Genomic DNA, 15,878 nt, shown 5'->3' with positions numbered 1-15,878 from the left:
AAACTTAAAGATAAGGGGACAAAAATGTCTCTATTGGCAGTAAAAGGTTAAGGGCTTCCAGAGCTAGCCATTTACTGCCCCCATTATCCACCATTTTCAGAGGACTTGTTTGTTAGGAAAAATCATGTTACTGTTATATGAAAAGGTGGGAGAAATACAATTGAAGTTGATAGAAACCTTAAGCCCAGTGCACAGACTGTCAGCCTCTTGTGGTTACATCTCTAGATGAAGGTGAGGGGGTTGATTGATTTTGAGAATAGGGTGCAGGAAGATCAATTCTCCCTACTGTCCATCTTGTAGGACTGCCACAATTAGGTAGCCATTGTTGGTCCCTGCACAAGGTATTTGATATACCATGTGTATATAGGCATGATAACTTTTTTCAAAATTGTAGTCATCTACACCTTGTATTTACCTAGTTGTATTATACGGGAAGGGAGCTATGCTCGTGGTGACCCATCTTTGTATCTCTCAGCATCAAGTTTTTTCTTAAAATCTTGAATAGTGTTTGCACACACTGTTTCTTTGTCTAATTTGTTCCAAGTATCTATCACTCTGTGTGGGAAGCTATTTTTTTTAGATCTCTTCTGTAATTATCTTTTTTTAGTTTCTTTTCATGTCCTCTTGTTTTTCCATTCTCCCATTTTAATAAATCATTCTTATCTAAGATTTCCATTCCCTTCATAATGCTATAGATAGTTAGTTGGTCTCTTCTTTCCCTTCTTTATTCCAGAGTTGGTGTTTATAATGATCTGTATACAATAGATTAGCAATAAATAGCCTTTAGGGACTAAAAAGAAAACAGCTTAATTTTGCTATAGATTGTCTTTCAAACATATTTAATCTGCTTTACCCCATAGTTTTATCTATAGATTAAAATTTCTGTAGTCATAATTTGGGAAACTGAACGTTTACAACCAATTCTCCAATAGGAGCAAATATCACTTGCATTCCACAACAGGTACATAACAGTATGGCACTTAAATACATGACATTTAAAGTATGAATTTTGCTATCCTTCATCCATGGCAGAAATACATACATAGTGCCTATTTCAAATACATGTACAGTATCAAATACTGTTGTAATACTGGCCATACCATGCTCCATTTTCTTGCTACCACAGAAACTAGAGAAAATAAATAAAATGAAAGTAAATAAATCCTGTCAAAAGTTTCATCAATTATCACAGTTCTAGTAAAAAGTAAGCCAAAACTAATTAAATGCCCATAAAATCAGAGCATTCAATGATACAAATCATGCCAAATCTATTTAGTCAATAAATAATATTATCTTTTAGATTACATTCTTTAAGGCAGCTTTGAAAACTTAAGTGTATATAGCAAGGTGATGAGCACACATAAAAGTGTATGGACAACAGTAACACCAAATAAGATTTAACTACATGTATGAACTAAAACTAACCATTATTTATGCATGATAATGAAGAACACAACATAACCATGGTTTATTGCACAGCTAAAAGATACAATTAGAACCACAAACTGTGCCCTGACCACCCCAGCACCCTACAGGATAGTACAGCTTATAAAGCAGTGTACCCTTACATGTACTATGGTACTGTTTGTATACCCATCTAAATAGTATAGACCTTCTGGTAGTTCTGTACAACATATGTGCAGTGTTGACAGTGGTGGAATATATTACTGGGTATTACAGTTTATGCATTATATTTGAAATTAGTACACTTAAGTATGGACTCAAGTATGGTACATTTCTTTAGAGAGCATATTTATTCAGGTATTACGACCCACCATACCATACACCATGGAAGGAAGTACAGCCTTAAAACATATGCAGTCCAAGTCGTGCATCTTTTTATATGGTAAAGAATTCCTCTACATCCATCCATGTTCCATCATGAATTTCACATGAGCTATGGCTGCCAGCTCTTTGCAGAATTCCTCAATGACTATCAGAGCCTCAAACATTCGATCATCATCATCACGCCTGTAGGAGTTTAAAAAAAATCATCACATTTAAAAAAAAATTCATATGTTAACCCAAAATATCTTGCTTCATAATAATTTCTCTCCATTTTGAATAATGATGGGTACTTGCAAATGGCGGTACTGCATGACATATGTTTCACCTTCAAAACATGAATTTATGAAGCGGCCTTGCTGTGGATGTACTGTGTCTTGCGACACTGCTTCTGACCCAGGGCAGTGGACAGGATGCAGGGATGACCCGTCATCCAGGAGGTGCCAAGATGAGAGAGAGGGAGGAAGGGAGTAGAATATGTAGGGAATGGAATGGGTGAGAGTCGTTTCTATGCCTTTTTCTTTTTGGCTACCCCCTCGTGTAAGGGGGAAAAGCCTTTGGTATATGTAAGTATGTATGTATGTCAAAACTAATCACTATCTCCATGTGGAAATACAGCCCACTTGGTGTCTGGACTGGTTCCAAGATCTCTCCATCAACTTCAATGGTATTTCTTCCACCTTTTTTTGTAAGGAGGAATGACAACTGGAAACTGCTCCTAACCTCCTACTACTATAAGCCAACAGTCCAAAGTTTCTTTCTAGATATTATGGGAGGGCCTGAGGTTGGATGTATGTTTTAACTTGGTCACCTAATTGTAATAAACAGGATAAGAGTCATGCCCATATGGTCACATCCCTGCATTCCCATTGGCCCATTCTGACCTTTATTTGTCCTATGTTACTTGACTACTATTCTATCAATCAATAATCCTATACAGAAAACTATTCTTTAATATCTTTCAAACACGCTCACTGGCAGGATATATTAAAACATTGCTACTTAGAAACTACTATACACTAGAAATCTACTTACTCAAATTCAAACTCTTCCATGGTTCCCAAGAGTTGGTGTCTAGTGATTCTCAATCTCTCTCCATAGTCATTAGCAAGGGTTACGTGGTTAAGCACCTTTGAAACAACTGATGATAGCACCTGATAGGGTGTTCTTGTTCCTGGTACCAAAGGGATAAGTGGGTTGAGGAGAAACTCATGCAAGTGTGGGTGTGGTAGTAATGCCAGACTCGAGATTAATGATGTCACCTGGAGATTTACTTCATAGTCCTGAAAATGATAAACCATAATATCCATTAACCTCTTCAATATGAGTCAAATTCTCGCGGGCAGCATCAGCTGCCTGATGTATGATGATTCAATGATGCATCACAATACTCACATTATAAAATATAAAGTTACAGCTGTATTACTCATTCTCTTTCACTCTGAATATTAATAATCACAGAAAATATGATCAAGCCAGTTCACAGAATATGGGGGTCACTCAGCTACAACTACAAAAAAAATATAATCAAGACGCTTGCTTACTCAGGCATCCTCATATACCCACTCAGGCCTCATGACACCTACGTAGGCATCATTGTATGGAAAGGGTTAAACATTATGGTGAAAATGAACTTGTGTTATGGTGTACAGTCATCAATTATGAGATTCATCAATATCATAGAAATACCAAAAGATTTTCCATCCTTATATGGGGAGGTTGACTCAAAAGCCCAATTTATTGATATGCTCTGCATGGAGACGTGGAATCACTTGAATCATCTAACAGCTAACCTGCTGGCACAGATGCTCCAGAAAGTCCATGAGGACGGAAAGTAATGGGCCTGGTGAGTATGTATTCAACTCAGCCTCAGCCTTGGACTCTCGTGATGCAGTAGATGATGAATCAGATGGGCACTCAGGGCAGAGAGCTTCTCTTGGCCATCCATATGACACACTCACCTGCAGTGACAAAGAAAAAGCTTACTTATTCAACTTACAAACGATTACAAAGGCAGAGCATGCCAACAGGAGACCTTTTGTTCCATAACTAGGTCAGATGCAAAAATATATATATACATACATACATGTACCAAAGGCTTTTTCCCCCTAAACAGGGAGCAGCCCAAAAGAAAAAGGCATAGAAACCACTCCCACCCATTCCATTTCCTATATATTCCACTCCCCTCCACCCTCCTCGCTCCCTCTTATCATGGCACCTCCTGGATGACGGGTCATCCCTGTACCCTGTCCACTGCCCTGGGTCAGAGGCAGTGTCGCAAGACACAGCATATCCACAGCAAGGCCGCTTCATTAATTCACCGACCCCCCCTCTCCATCCCCTCATGCAGAAAAGGAGAAGACAGGGAGAAATCCCTTCAGGCTGCGTCAAATTTTTTCTCATACATACTTCCTCAACCCCCATCCCCCTCCCACTACCCCTCATGCATCACAGCATCATCTATACACAATCACCCCTATCTTCTGTCCTTTCCCATCCTTCCTCAACAGACATTCCTCTCTTTTGTAATGCCCCTTTCACCCCATCCATCCATCTCATCCTAGAATGCCCCCTCATATTCTCTCCTTCCACCTCTGCCTTCCACACTTCTTTTACTAATCTTTCTTCACTCATTCTTTCCATGTGTCCAAACCATCCTAATACTCTTTCATCAACCCTATCTCCCAACTCCCTTTCCACCCCTGTTCTCCTCCTCACCTCCTCATTTCTCACTCTATCTAGACTAGTAACCCCTATCATACTTCTCAGACATTTCATCTCAAACACAAATTCCTTCTCTCTTCCTCTCTTCTGTTCCATGTTTCTGCCCCGTACAGTGCTGTTGGCACAATCACTCCTTCCTGACTGGTAGAAAGATGAGAGTAGTGCTCAGAGAAAAATATTCAGACTGAAAAGAGGTGATCAGTCGAGTACCGCAAGGATCTGTATTGGCACCAATAATGTTTGCTATTTATGTGAATGACATGGATGAGCTTCTTTGCAGACAATGCCAAACTGTTAAGGAAAGTAGAAACTGATAAGGACTGTGAAGCACTGCAGGAAGACCTGAATAAGGTATGGAACTGTAGTCAGAAATGGGAAGTGAACTTTAATACCAAGAAGTGTAGCATAATGGAGTTTGGAAAAAGCAAAAACAGAATATCAGGAAAATATACAATTGGAACCAAGGCAGAATCCAAAAAAGATTTGGGGGTAATTATCACAAACGACTTGTCCTATGATAAACAGATTAACAAAATTGTTGGGGAGGCTTACAACTTGCTAAGATCAATAAAAGTGGCATTTGCATACTTGGACAAAGACATGATAAAAAAATATTGGTTACATTGATAAGGCCTAGACTAGTATGCGGCAAGATTGTGGTGACCCAGTACCAAAAAGAATATAAAGAAAATAGAAAGAATCCAGAGAACAGCAACAAAAATGGCACCTGCACTTGCAAACCTATTATATGAGGAGAGATTGGCTAAACTGGAGTTACCAATGCTGGAGCAAAGAAGAGAGGTGACCTACTGACCATCTACAGAAACATGAAAGGCACAGAGATACTTGATAGAGAGGACTTACTAAACTGGGACAAGAGAAACACAAGAGGACATGGAAAGAAAATAAAAAAACATAGCTACAGAAGAGAACTGAAGAAAAACAGTTTTCCACATATAGTGGACACTTGGAACAAACTGGATAATGAAATAGTATACGCAAAAACCATTCATGAGTTTAAAAGCAAACTAGACACTGCGAGATACAAAGGCGGGACACCACGAGCATAGCTCCCCTTCCCGCAAAATAAAACTAGGTAAATACAGTTTTCCAAATAGAGTAGTGGACACTTGGAACAAACTGGATAATGAAATAGTATGCGCAAAAACCATTCATGAGTTTAAAAGTAAACTAGACACTGCAAAATACAATGGCAGGACACCACGAGCATAGCTTCCCTTCCCGCAAAATACAACTAAGTAACTAGGTAAAATATAACCACCTCTTAGCATCCATTCCCAGATGTCTATTTCCCATTACACTTTTTAATCCACCAAGGCATTTACTCGCTTCTCTCAATCTACATTCTACCTCCACCCCCACTCCTCCCTTTCCTGCCACATTCGCACCCAAGTACAGTAGAACCTCTACTTACGATTGCCTAAACTTACGAATTTTTCCAACATATGATGTGAAATTCGATCTAATATTTGACTCTACACCCGAAGTAATTTCCAACATACGAAGTTGTCGAAGTTTCGCATATATACGGCATCGAAGTTTCTTGTAGCGTCGCAGTTTCATGGTTAGCCTGATAGACGGCAGTCAGTTCACAGCTCTCCTTCGTGTCACGTGGTTCTCCTTGTTCTGATCATAAATAACAGTGCTTAATACCTTCCTTTTTTACATTTCCTTTTTTATTCTATCATCATGGGTCCCATGAAGGCTAGTGCGAGTGGTAGCAATGGTGAAAAAAAGGAAGAAAGTAAAGCTTTCCTTAGAAGTAAAGCAAGAAATCATAGAAAAGCATGAGAGCGGTGTTTGTATAAGTGATCTGGCTAAACAATATGGCCGAAACATGTCTACAATCTTGATGATCGTAAAGCAAAAGGAAGCCATCAAAGCGGTCAAACCATACAAGGGGATCACCATCATCTCTAAATGTCGCAGCTCTACCCTGGATGAAGTGGAATGCCTTTTACTTATATGGATAAGGGAGAAGGAGATTGCTGGTGATACGATCACTGAAACGATCATATGTGAGAAGGCCAGCGCCATCTATTGTGACTTGAAGGAGTTGGGCTCTGGGGATGATGCGGGGGAGAGTTCAACCGATCCTACAACAGAGGAATTTAAGGCATCTCGCAGTTGGTTTGAGAAATTCAAGAAATGGACCGGGATTCATTCAGTTGTATGGCATGGGGAGGCTGCAAGTTCAGACACCAAGGCTGCCGACAAATTTGTTAAACAATTCGAAAGGATCATGAAGGAAGAAGGCTACATAGCGCAACAAGTGTTCAACTGTGATGAAACCTGTCTTTTTTTTGAAAAAAAAACAAAAAAAAAAAGCCTCGTCGAACATACATCACTGCCGAAGAGAAGAAAATGCCTGGACATAAGCCTATGAAGGATAGGTTGACTCTTGGCCTATGTGCCAATGCCAGCAGGGACTGCAAAATCAATCCGTTATTGGTTTATCATTCAGAAAACCCTAGGGCATTTAAGGCTCATAAAGTCAATAAGGACTTGCTGCAAGTTTTCTGGTATGCTAATGCTAAGGCTTGGTTTACTAGGCTCTTCTTTGTTGAATGGGTTAATCAAGTTTTTGGCCCTGCTGTTAAGAAGTAATTTCAAGACAATAATTTTCCCTCGAAGTGCTTGCTTTGTCTGAATAATACCCCCGCCCACCCCCCAGGACTAGAAGATGATATCCTTGAGGAGTTCAAGTTCATCAAGGTGTTGTATCTCCCACCGAACACCACCCCTATCCTCCAGCCCATGGACCAGCAAGTCATCTCTAATTTTAAGAAGCTTTATACCAAGAACTTTTTTAAGCAGTGCTTTAACGTCACACAAAGTACCAGCTTAACTTTGCGTGAATTTTGGAAGAGCCATTTTAATATTGTACACTGCTTGAAGATCATAGATCAGGCTTGGGAGGGAGAGACCCGACACACCCTTAATTCTGCTTGGAAGAAGCTTTGGCCCGATGCTGTTGCTGATAGAGATTTTGAAGGCTTTGGCCCCGAACCTGCATCTGTACCTGGACCAGAGCCTGACGTGGATGAGATCGTATCTATTGGCAAGTCCATGGGTCTGGAGCTCAATGAAGATCACATCACCGAACTCATCGAGGAGCATCATGAAGAGCTCAACACCGATGAACTAAAGGAGCTGGAGGCGATGCAGAATGCTGAGATCTGTACGCAGTTGAGTGAGACGGAGGACGTGGTGGAGGTAGAGAATATGATAAGTTCGGCTGAGATCAAGTGAATCTTAGGCTATCATCAACAGGTGGTTTACTTTGTTGAGAAGCATCACCCATGAAAACTTCAAGTTTGCCGTGCGGGTTCACAATTTGACGATATCTGCTTGGCTCATTTCAGAAGCATTCTGAAAAGCCATACCAAGCAGACATCTTAAGATAGATTCTTTAAAAAATCTACAAAGCGGTCTAGAGATTGTGAGGAAGAAAGTGAACGTGAATCAAAGGAAATAAAGCCTCAAGTGAGTGAAAGTGGAAAGGCTGAAGGTGAAAATTAAAAAGAAAAGGTTAAAAAAAAAAAAATACAGTAAAATAATTAAATAAAAATAATCAAGCTAAGTTAGTTTAAAGTTCACGTAGGCCTAGGCCTAGTGTAGGCCTAAGATAGAGTAAGTTACGGTACATATCTCAGAGATCATGAGGAAGAAAGTGAAAGTGAATCAAAGAAAAGAAAGCCTGAAGTGAGTGAAAGTGAAGAGGTTGAAGGTGAAAATTAAAAAGGGTAAAAAAAATATAAAATAAAAATTAAATAAAAATAATTATACAAGGCCTAAGTTAGTTTAAAGTTGAAGAGGCTGAAGGTGAAAATTAAAAAGAAAAGGTAAAAACAATATAAAATATAAAAATTAAATAAAAATAATTAAGCCAAGTTAGTTTAAAGTTCACCTAGTGTAAGTTTGAGTAGCCTAAGTTACGATACGTATCTCAGTCACCACACCTATTGTCTCCTGCATCGCCAAGCCTACACCTTCATTCGCCTGTCTCTAAGGTAAAGTGACAATAAAAACCCCTTTTTATTGATTATTTCCTTATAAATTATTTTTCTTTACATCTCTCTTATATACAGTAATGCATTTGTCTTATTGCTATGTGTAATTATCTGCAGTACAGTATTTATTAAGGAGTTATAGGTTTTTGGGCTGTGGGACAAATTAAACGAATTACAGTGTATTCTTATGGGAATATTTTATTTAACATACGACCATTTCAACATACGAAGTAGGTCCTGGAACGAATTAAATTCGTATGTAGAGATTCTACTGTATCTAAAACTATCCACTTCCTCCAGTCTTTCACCCTTCACTTCCGGCCTGCTGTCACTCTCTCCCCTTGTACATCTCATCACCTTACTTTTGCCCACATTTATCTTCAGCTTCCTTCTTTCACACACCTTCTCAAACTCTATCATTAACTTCCTCAATCCCTCCTCTGATAAGTAAATAGAAAAAAAAAAAAAAAAAAAAAAAAAAAAAAAAAAAAAAAATTATATCAATAATAGAATAAATAAATGTATAGGTATAGTTAAGTAATAAACAAACAGGTACATACATATATAGTTTGGAAAAAGTAAAATCAGAATTCCAAAAAATTATAAAATTGGTGAACAAGAAATCAAAAAAGTGTACTAGGAAAGAGACCTTGGAGTAATAATCAGCAAAGACATGACACTGGATAAACATACATACATACATATACCAAGGCTTTTTCCCCCTTACAAGGGAGGTAGCCAAAAAAGAAAAGACATAAAATCATTCCCACCCATATCCCTGAATACACTCCACACCCCTCCACCCTCCCTCTTATCTTAGCACCTCCTGGATGACGGGTCATCCCTGCACCTTGTCCCCAAAGCCCCCTTCACCCCATCCATCCACCTCATCCTAGGACGTCCCCTCATGTTCACTCCCCCCACATCTGCCTTCCATACCTCTTTTACTAGTCTTTCTTCACTCATTCTTTCCATGTGTCCAAACCATCCTAATACCCGTTCACTGGATAAACATATAAACAAAATAGTTGGAGAAACCTTCAACCTATTAAGGTCAATAAAAGTGGCATTTGACTATTTGGATGAAGAAATTATTAAAAAAATATTAGTTATATTGATTAGACTAAAACTGGAATATGCAGCAACACAATGAACACCCAGTACTAAAAAGAATATAGGGAAATTAGAAAGAATACAAAGAGCTACAACAAAGTTGGCACCAGCTCTTTCCAAATTAACATACAAAAATTATCCCAATTGGAACTACCAACACTGGAGCAGAGAAGAGAAAGTGGTGATCTACTATCTATAGAATCATGAAAGGAATGGAAATCCTTGATAGGAATTATTTACTAAAAAAAGACAATGGAAAAACAAGAGGTCATGAAAAAAAAATCAAAAAGGATAACTATAGAAGAGATCTGAAAAAATAGCTTCCCACACAAAGTGCTGGATATCTGGAATAACTTAGATAAAGAAACAGTGTGTGTGTAAATACTATTCAAGATTTTAAGAAAAAACTTGATGCTGAAAGATACAAAGACGGGTCACCACGAGCATAATTCCCTTCCCGTGTAATGCAACTAGGTATATATACCAAAGTCTTTTTTCCCCCTTACACAGGAGGTAACCAAAAGAAAAAGGCATAGAAAACCACTCCCACCCACTTCATCACTTACATACTCAACTCCCCTCTACCCTCTTCCCTCCCTCTTATCTTGGCACCTCCTGGATGATGGGTCATCCCTGCATCTTGTCCACTGCTCTGGGTCAGAAGCAGTGTCACAAGACAAAGCACATCCACAGCAAAGGCCACTTCATTAATTCAGCGACCCCCCTCTCTGTCCCCTCATGCAGAAAAGGAGAAGACAGAGAGAAATCCCTTCAGGCTGCATCAATTGATTTCTCATGCATACTCCATCACCCTCCATCCCCCACCCACTACCCTTCATGCATCACAGCATCATCCATACACAATCCTTCTCCATTTATCTTCTGTCCTCTCCCGTCCTTCCTCGACAGACATTCCTCTCTTTTGCAATGCCCGTTACCCCATCCATCCATCTCATCCTAGGATGCCCCCTCATGTTCACTCCTTCCACCTCTGCCTTCCACACCTCTTTTACTAATCTTTCTTCACTCATTATTTCCATGTGTCCAAACCATCCTAATACTCTTTCACAAACCCTATCTCCTAACTCCCTTTCCAACACTGTTCTCCTCCTCACCTCCTCATTTCTCAATCTATCTAGTCTAGTAACCCCTATCATACTTCTCAGGCATTTCATCTCAAACACATTCAAACTTCTTCTCTCTTCCTCCCTTATGTTCCATGTTTCTGCCCCATAGAATGCTATCGGCACAATCACTCCTTCATATAGTCTCCTCTTAGGATCCATTTCCAAATGTCTATTTCTCATTACACTTTTTAATCACCAGAGGTATTTACTCGCTTCTCTTAATCTACATTCTACCTCCACCCCCACTCCCCCCTCTCCTGCCACATTCGCACCCAAGTATCTAAAACTATCCACTTCCTCCAGTCTCTTTCCCTTAACCCCTTCCATACGGTGCCGCACACGTAGGCGTCATGGGGAGCGAGTGTATTCGCGAGGCTGCCATATCGGCGTCTTGATTATATTTATTGTAGTCGCCCCTGTGTTTTTACATTCTCTCAAATGTGCCCTGAATCCCATTCTCTGTGGTATTCAAAATTCGCGGGTGAAAGAGAGAACGATCGATATAAGCGGTGACTATATTTTATGATGCGAGTATTATTACGACACGTCGTACGGCTGGCATTGGCTGCTGCCACTGAGATCTAAGTCCATGACGCCTACGTGTGCGGCACCGTATGGAAGGGGTTAATACTCACTTCCAGTTTGCTGCCACTCTCTCCCCTTGTACATCTCATCACCTTACTTTTACCCACATTTATCTTCAGCTTCCTTCTTTCACACACTTTCCCAAGCTCTGTCACTAACTTCCTCAATCCCTCCTCTGATCCTGCTACAAGCACAGTGTCATCAGCAAACAACAATTGGCTTATCTCCCACTTTTCTCCATTTTCTTTAACCATCTCCAACCACTGACCCACTACCCTTGCATTTACCTCTCGCACCACCCCATCCATGTATAGATTGAACAGCTAGGGCAACATAACACATCCCTGATGAAGTCCCACCTTTACCTCAAACCACTCACTCTCTGCATTTCTAATCCTGACACAAGCTCTACTACTCTCGTAAAAACTCTTGACTGCTCTCAACAGCTTTCCTCCTATCCCATATATTTGCAATACCTCACATAGTGCCTTCCTGTCTACCCTGTCAAAAGCCTTTTCCAAATTCATAAAAGCCCAAAAAACATCCTTACCTTTTCCTATAGCTTTCTCACATATCTGTCTTATCACAAAAACTGATCTACACAACCTCTACCTGTCCTAAATCAACACTGTTCCTCACCAATTACTCCCTCTATTCCTCTCCTAATCCGCTCAATCAAGACCCTCCCATAAGCCTTCCCAACTACACTCAACAAGCTAATACCTATGAAACTACTATACTCATACTTGTCTCCCTTTTCCTTGTACAGGCAGTCCTCCAGCACTCCAACAAACATTAAATAACCTCACCAGCCAGTCCACCATCACTCTACCTCCTTTTTTCAGACATTCTGCATAGCATCCATCCAACCCAGGTGCTTTTCCTGCTCTCATCATCTTAACAGCTGCTTTCACTTCATATTTCCTTATTTCTCCTCCATTTTCCTCACTCATCACTCTCATTTTCTTAGCACTTCCCACTACAACTACCTTTCCCTCCCTATCCTCCTTCACATTTAGCAACTCCCTAAAATACTCTGCCTACCTTCCTCTCACTGCCTTCTCTTCCATTATCATCTCTCCATCTGCACCTTTTACCTTTTCTTCTCTACTTGATTCGCCTCCTCTTCCCCTTTTAATTTCTTTCCAAAACATCTTTTTATTACTTTCAAAATTTTCTGTCATACTCTTACCCCATTTTACATCTGCTCTCCTCCTTGCCTCCTTTATCTTATGCTTTACTTCTCTTCTCTTTACTTTGTACCTCTCATTTGATTCCCTCATCCTATTTTGTAACCAATCTATGATTGCCTGCTTCTTCTCTTCTATACCCTTCTTTGTTTCCTCATCCCACCACTCACTATCCTTCCTTCTATTTCCTCCTGTCCTTCTTGTTCCACACACCATCTTTGCACACCTTATGACTCCCTCCTTGAACCATTCCCATTCCTCCTCCACCCCTAGTTCTACTCTATTCTTCACTCCCTCCTACTCCTCTCTCAGCTTCTTCTTATACTCCTCCTTTTCTTTCTCATTTAAGCAGTTCACTCTAAGTACCTCCCTAGCTTCTGTCCTTTTCCTCTTTCTCCATCTATTCTCCACTCTCAACTTACCTTCCACCAGAAAATGATCTGATATTCCCCCACTCTCTCCCCTTAGAACATGTACATCCTTAACTTTTCCTACCATACTCCTGGTCACCACTATATAGTCCATCAACGCTCTATCTGCCACCCTTCCACCCACCACCCTCTCTCATGTGTACTTATGCTTGACTTTTTCCCTGAACACTGTATTTGCTATCATCAACTCTCTTTTGAGACACATCTCCACCATCAACTCTCTAACTACAATTTTTCCCTGGAACTACATACTTCCCAATCACTCCATCTATTGGTTTATTTCCTACCCTAGCATTAAGGTCTCCCAATATACAACTACATTGATATTTCTCCCTAATCCCTCTATGCATTCATTTAAATCTATCCAAAAAGCCTCCCCTTCCTCTACACTCTTCTCACTACCAGGCCCATATGCACTTACAAAAACCCACATCTCCCTTCCTGGCTTCACCTTCATCCACATCAACCTTGAAGAAACCTCCTTCCACTCCACTATATGCTTACCTATCTCTTCACTTATCAGTATAGCCACCCCTTCTCCCCCTCATCCCCTCTTCACTCCTGAGAACCTCCCAAATACACTCCCAAACTCACACTCACCCCTCCCTTTCAACTTAGTTTCACTCAATCCCAACACATCCATCTTTCTTCTCACAAAACATACTGCCTATCTCTTCCCTTTTACTCTTATTTGTACCACATCCACGCACATTAAAAGACTCAAACCTTATGGTATTGGTTGGAAAACTCCTAGATCCTCTTATGCCTTTACTTTTTTTAGGAATGTCCCCTATGGAGCTACAGGTAACAGGACTCCTAGTCCCATCCCCCATCCCATTTTTAGTTGCCTCTTATGACTCAAGTGGGAAGCTTGGTGGCAGCATTCTTTTCCCCCACCACAGGATAGGCGAAAAAAGGAAATGAATATTCAGAGAAATGGTACAGGACAGTAACAAGGGGTTGGGGGACAGCATAACGGAGGGACAGTTGTAGTATAATAAAAGTGTCATCATTTCTCTATGAACAGTCTTCCTCTATCACAGACAAAATTATGTGTGGCTCTGGTCCATAGGGACACCCCATATAGACCCTAAAGTATCAACTGCATGCTACTTTGCCACAAAAGAATGCAGGCAATACCCCAGACAGGGAAATAAACAGGTAAATAGTAAATAATAATAAATTAACAGATAAATAACAATAAATGAAAATCAAGCAAATAATAAACAAACAGACAAATAATAACAAACAAATAAACAAACTTTCTGAGTAGAGGTTTCTCTCAAGTGAATAAAATTTCATGTTGCAGAAAATTTAATTTTATTCATATGGGAGAAACCTCCACTTACCCAGGGCAGTAGGCAGGATACTTCATTATATGGTGACAACCCCCACACCTCTCCCTCCAGAAGTTTTAGAGTAGACAAGAACATCCCTTCAGAGCGCATGATTTCTTCATCCATTTACAAGCACTCTCATTTATTCCTACCTTTTGTACTCTCTTGCATCTAGTGCCCTTTTCACCCTACTCATCCTGTGATGCATGAAAGGGTGTGGGTGGGGGATGGGGGGTGAGGGAGTATGTGTGAAAAAATAATTTGATGCTGCCAAAAGGGTTTTTTTCCAGTCTTCTCTTTTTCTGCATGAAGGGACAGAGAGGGGGAGTTACTGATTTAATGAAACAGCCTTGCTGTGGATGTGCTTGTCTAGTGACACTACTGACTCTGGGCAGTGGGCGAGATACAGGGATGACCTGTCATCCAGGAGGAGCCAAGATAAGAAGGAGGGAGGGAGGGGGGTGGACGGGAGTGGAGTATGTGGGGGATGGAATGGATGGGAGTGGATTCTATGCCTTTGTGTTTTGGCTACCTCCCTTGTAAGGGGGGAAAAAAGCCTTTGGTATATGTTTGTATGTACCAAAGGGTTTGGTAAAAAAGGAAATGAATATTCAGAGAAGTGGTACAGGACAGTATTAAGGGTGGGGGGACAGCATAATGGAGGGGCAGTTGCAGTATGATAAAGTAGCATCATTTCTCTATGAATAGAGATTTCCTCTATCACAGACAAAATGAATTGTGGCTCTGGTCCATAGAGGTGCCCCATATAAACCCTAAAGTATCAGCTGCATGCTACTGAGCAGCTTTTAACCCCACAATAACATGCAGATAGGGAAGATGGGTAGATACAATGAGATAAACACGTTAACTCACACGACAACAATCCTTGTACTGCCTTTGGGCATCTGCTACATAGCTGTCATAGTCATCACCTACAGTAGACTTTGCTTCCTCAGGTATTATACTTAGGAATCTGTAAAAAGCAATCTCAGTTTTAGCAAAAATGTTTTCCAAAAAATTAATTCTTCACTAACCAACACTTGACCTCTTCACTCCGGGGCACATCGTACGTCTGGCAGCATTAGCTGCCCAACGTACGATGTTGCGTCATAATAATTGCATTATAAAAAATAAAGTCAGTGCTCAATCGTTCGTTCTCTTTCACCTGTGTATTTTGATAACCATAGAAAATTGATGAAGCCAGTTTAGAGAGAATGGAAATTACGTAGGTATGACAATAAATATAATCAAGATGGCGACGTCGGCATCATCGAGTACCCACTTGCTCCTCATGCCGCCTACGTAGGCATCACCATATGGAAGTGGTTAAGTTTTTTATTAATATGCTCTCATTAAATGATCCAATTTGTACTGGAAGTTTTCACATTGAATATATGAAAAAATTAACTGTAAATATCCTGTACTAATGGAAAACGGAGGAACTCCTATGGTAGTTGCTCATAGCACCCATTGCTAATGCCAATCTGGTCCTTAGGCCTGTATTGGTTGTCAGCTTTGTTTATCCAGCAGGAAGTATTGTATGTTCCATGTT

General features: G+C 40.2%; 1 protein-coding gene across 4 annotated transcripts in view; it reads right to left on the bottom strand.

Annotated features, from left to right (window-relative positions):
- Window positions 1-1,660: 1,660 nt before the first annotated feature.
- LOC143035123 (FHF complex subunit HOOK interacting protein 2A-like) overlaps window positions 1,661-15,878 on the bottom strand; it is a 144,018-nt gene continuing 129,800 nt past the window's right edge. For all 4 annotated transcript variants that reach the window (XM_076201714.1, XM_076201717.1, XM_076201716.1 and 1 more), the window contains 4 exons: window positions 15,200-15,299; window positions 3,579-3,746; window positions 2,821-3,068; window positions 1,661-1,971 (listed from right to left, as the gene is read on the bottom strand). In XM_076201714.1, coding sequence (XP_076057829.1) covers window positions 1,860-1,971; window positions 2,821-3,068; window positions 3,579-3,746; window positions 15,200-15,299 — 628 coding nt within the window. In that variant the 3' untranslated portion in view covers window positions 1,661-1,859. The remainder of the gene's footprint in view (window positions 1,972-2,820; window positions 3,069-3,578; window positions 3,747-15,199; window positions 15,300-15,878) is intronic.

The sequence above is a fragment of the Oratosquilla oratoria genome, chromosome 18 (assembly GCF_046742065.1).
Source record: "Oratosquilla oratoria isolate Oo_2021 chromosome 18, ASM4674206v1, whole genome shotgun sequence".
Classification (NCBI taxonomy): domain Eukaryota; kingdom Metazoa; phylum Arthropoda; class Malacostraca; order Stomatopoda; family Squillidae; genus Oratosquilla; species Oratosquilla oratoria.
The sequence above is the reverse complement of the archived record's forward strand: the minus strand, read 5'-3'. Positions and strand labels throughout refer to the sequence as shown.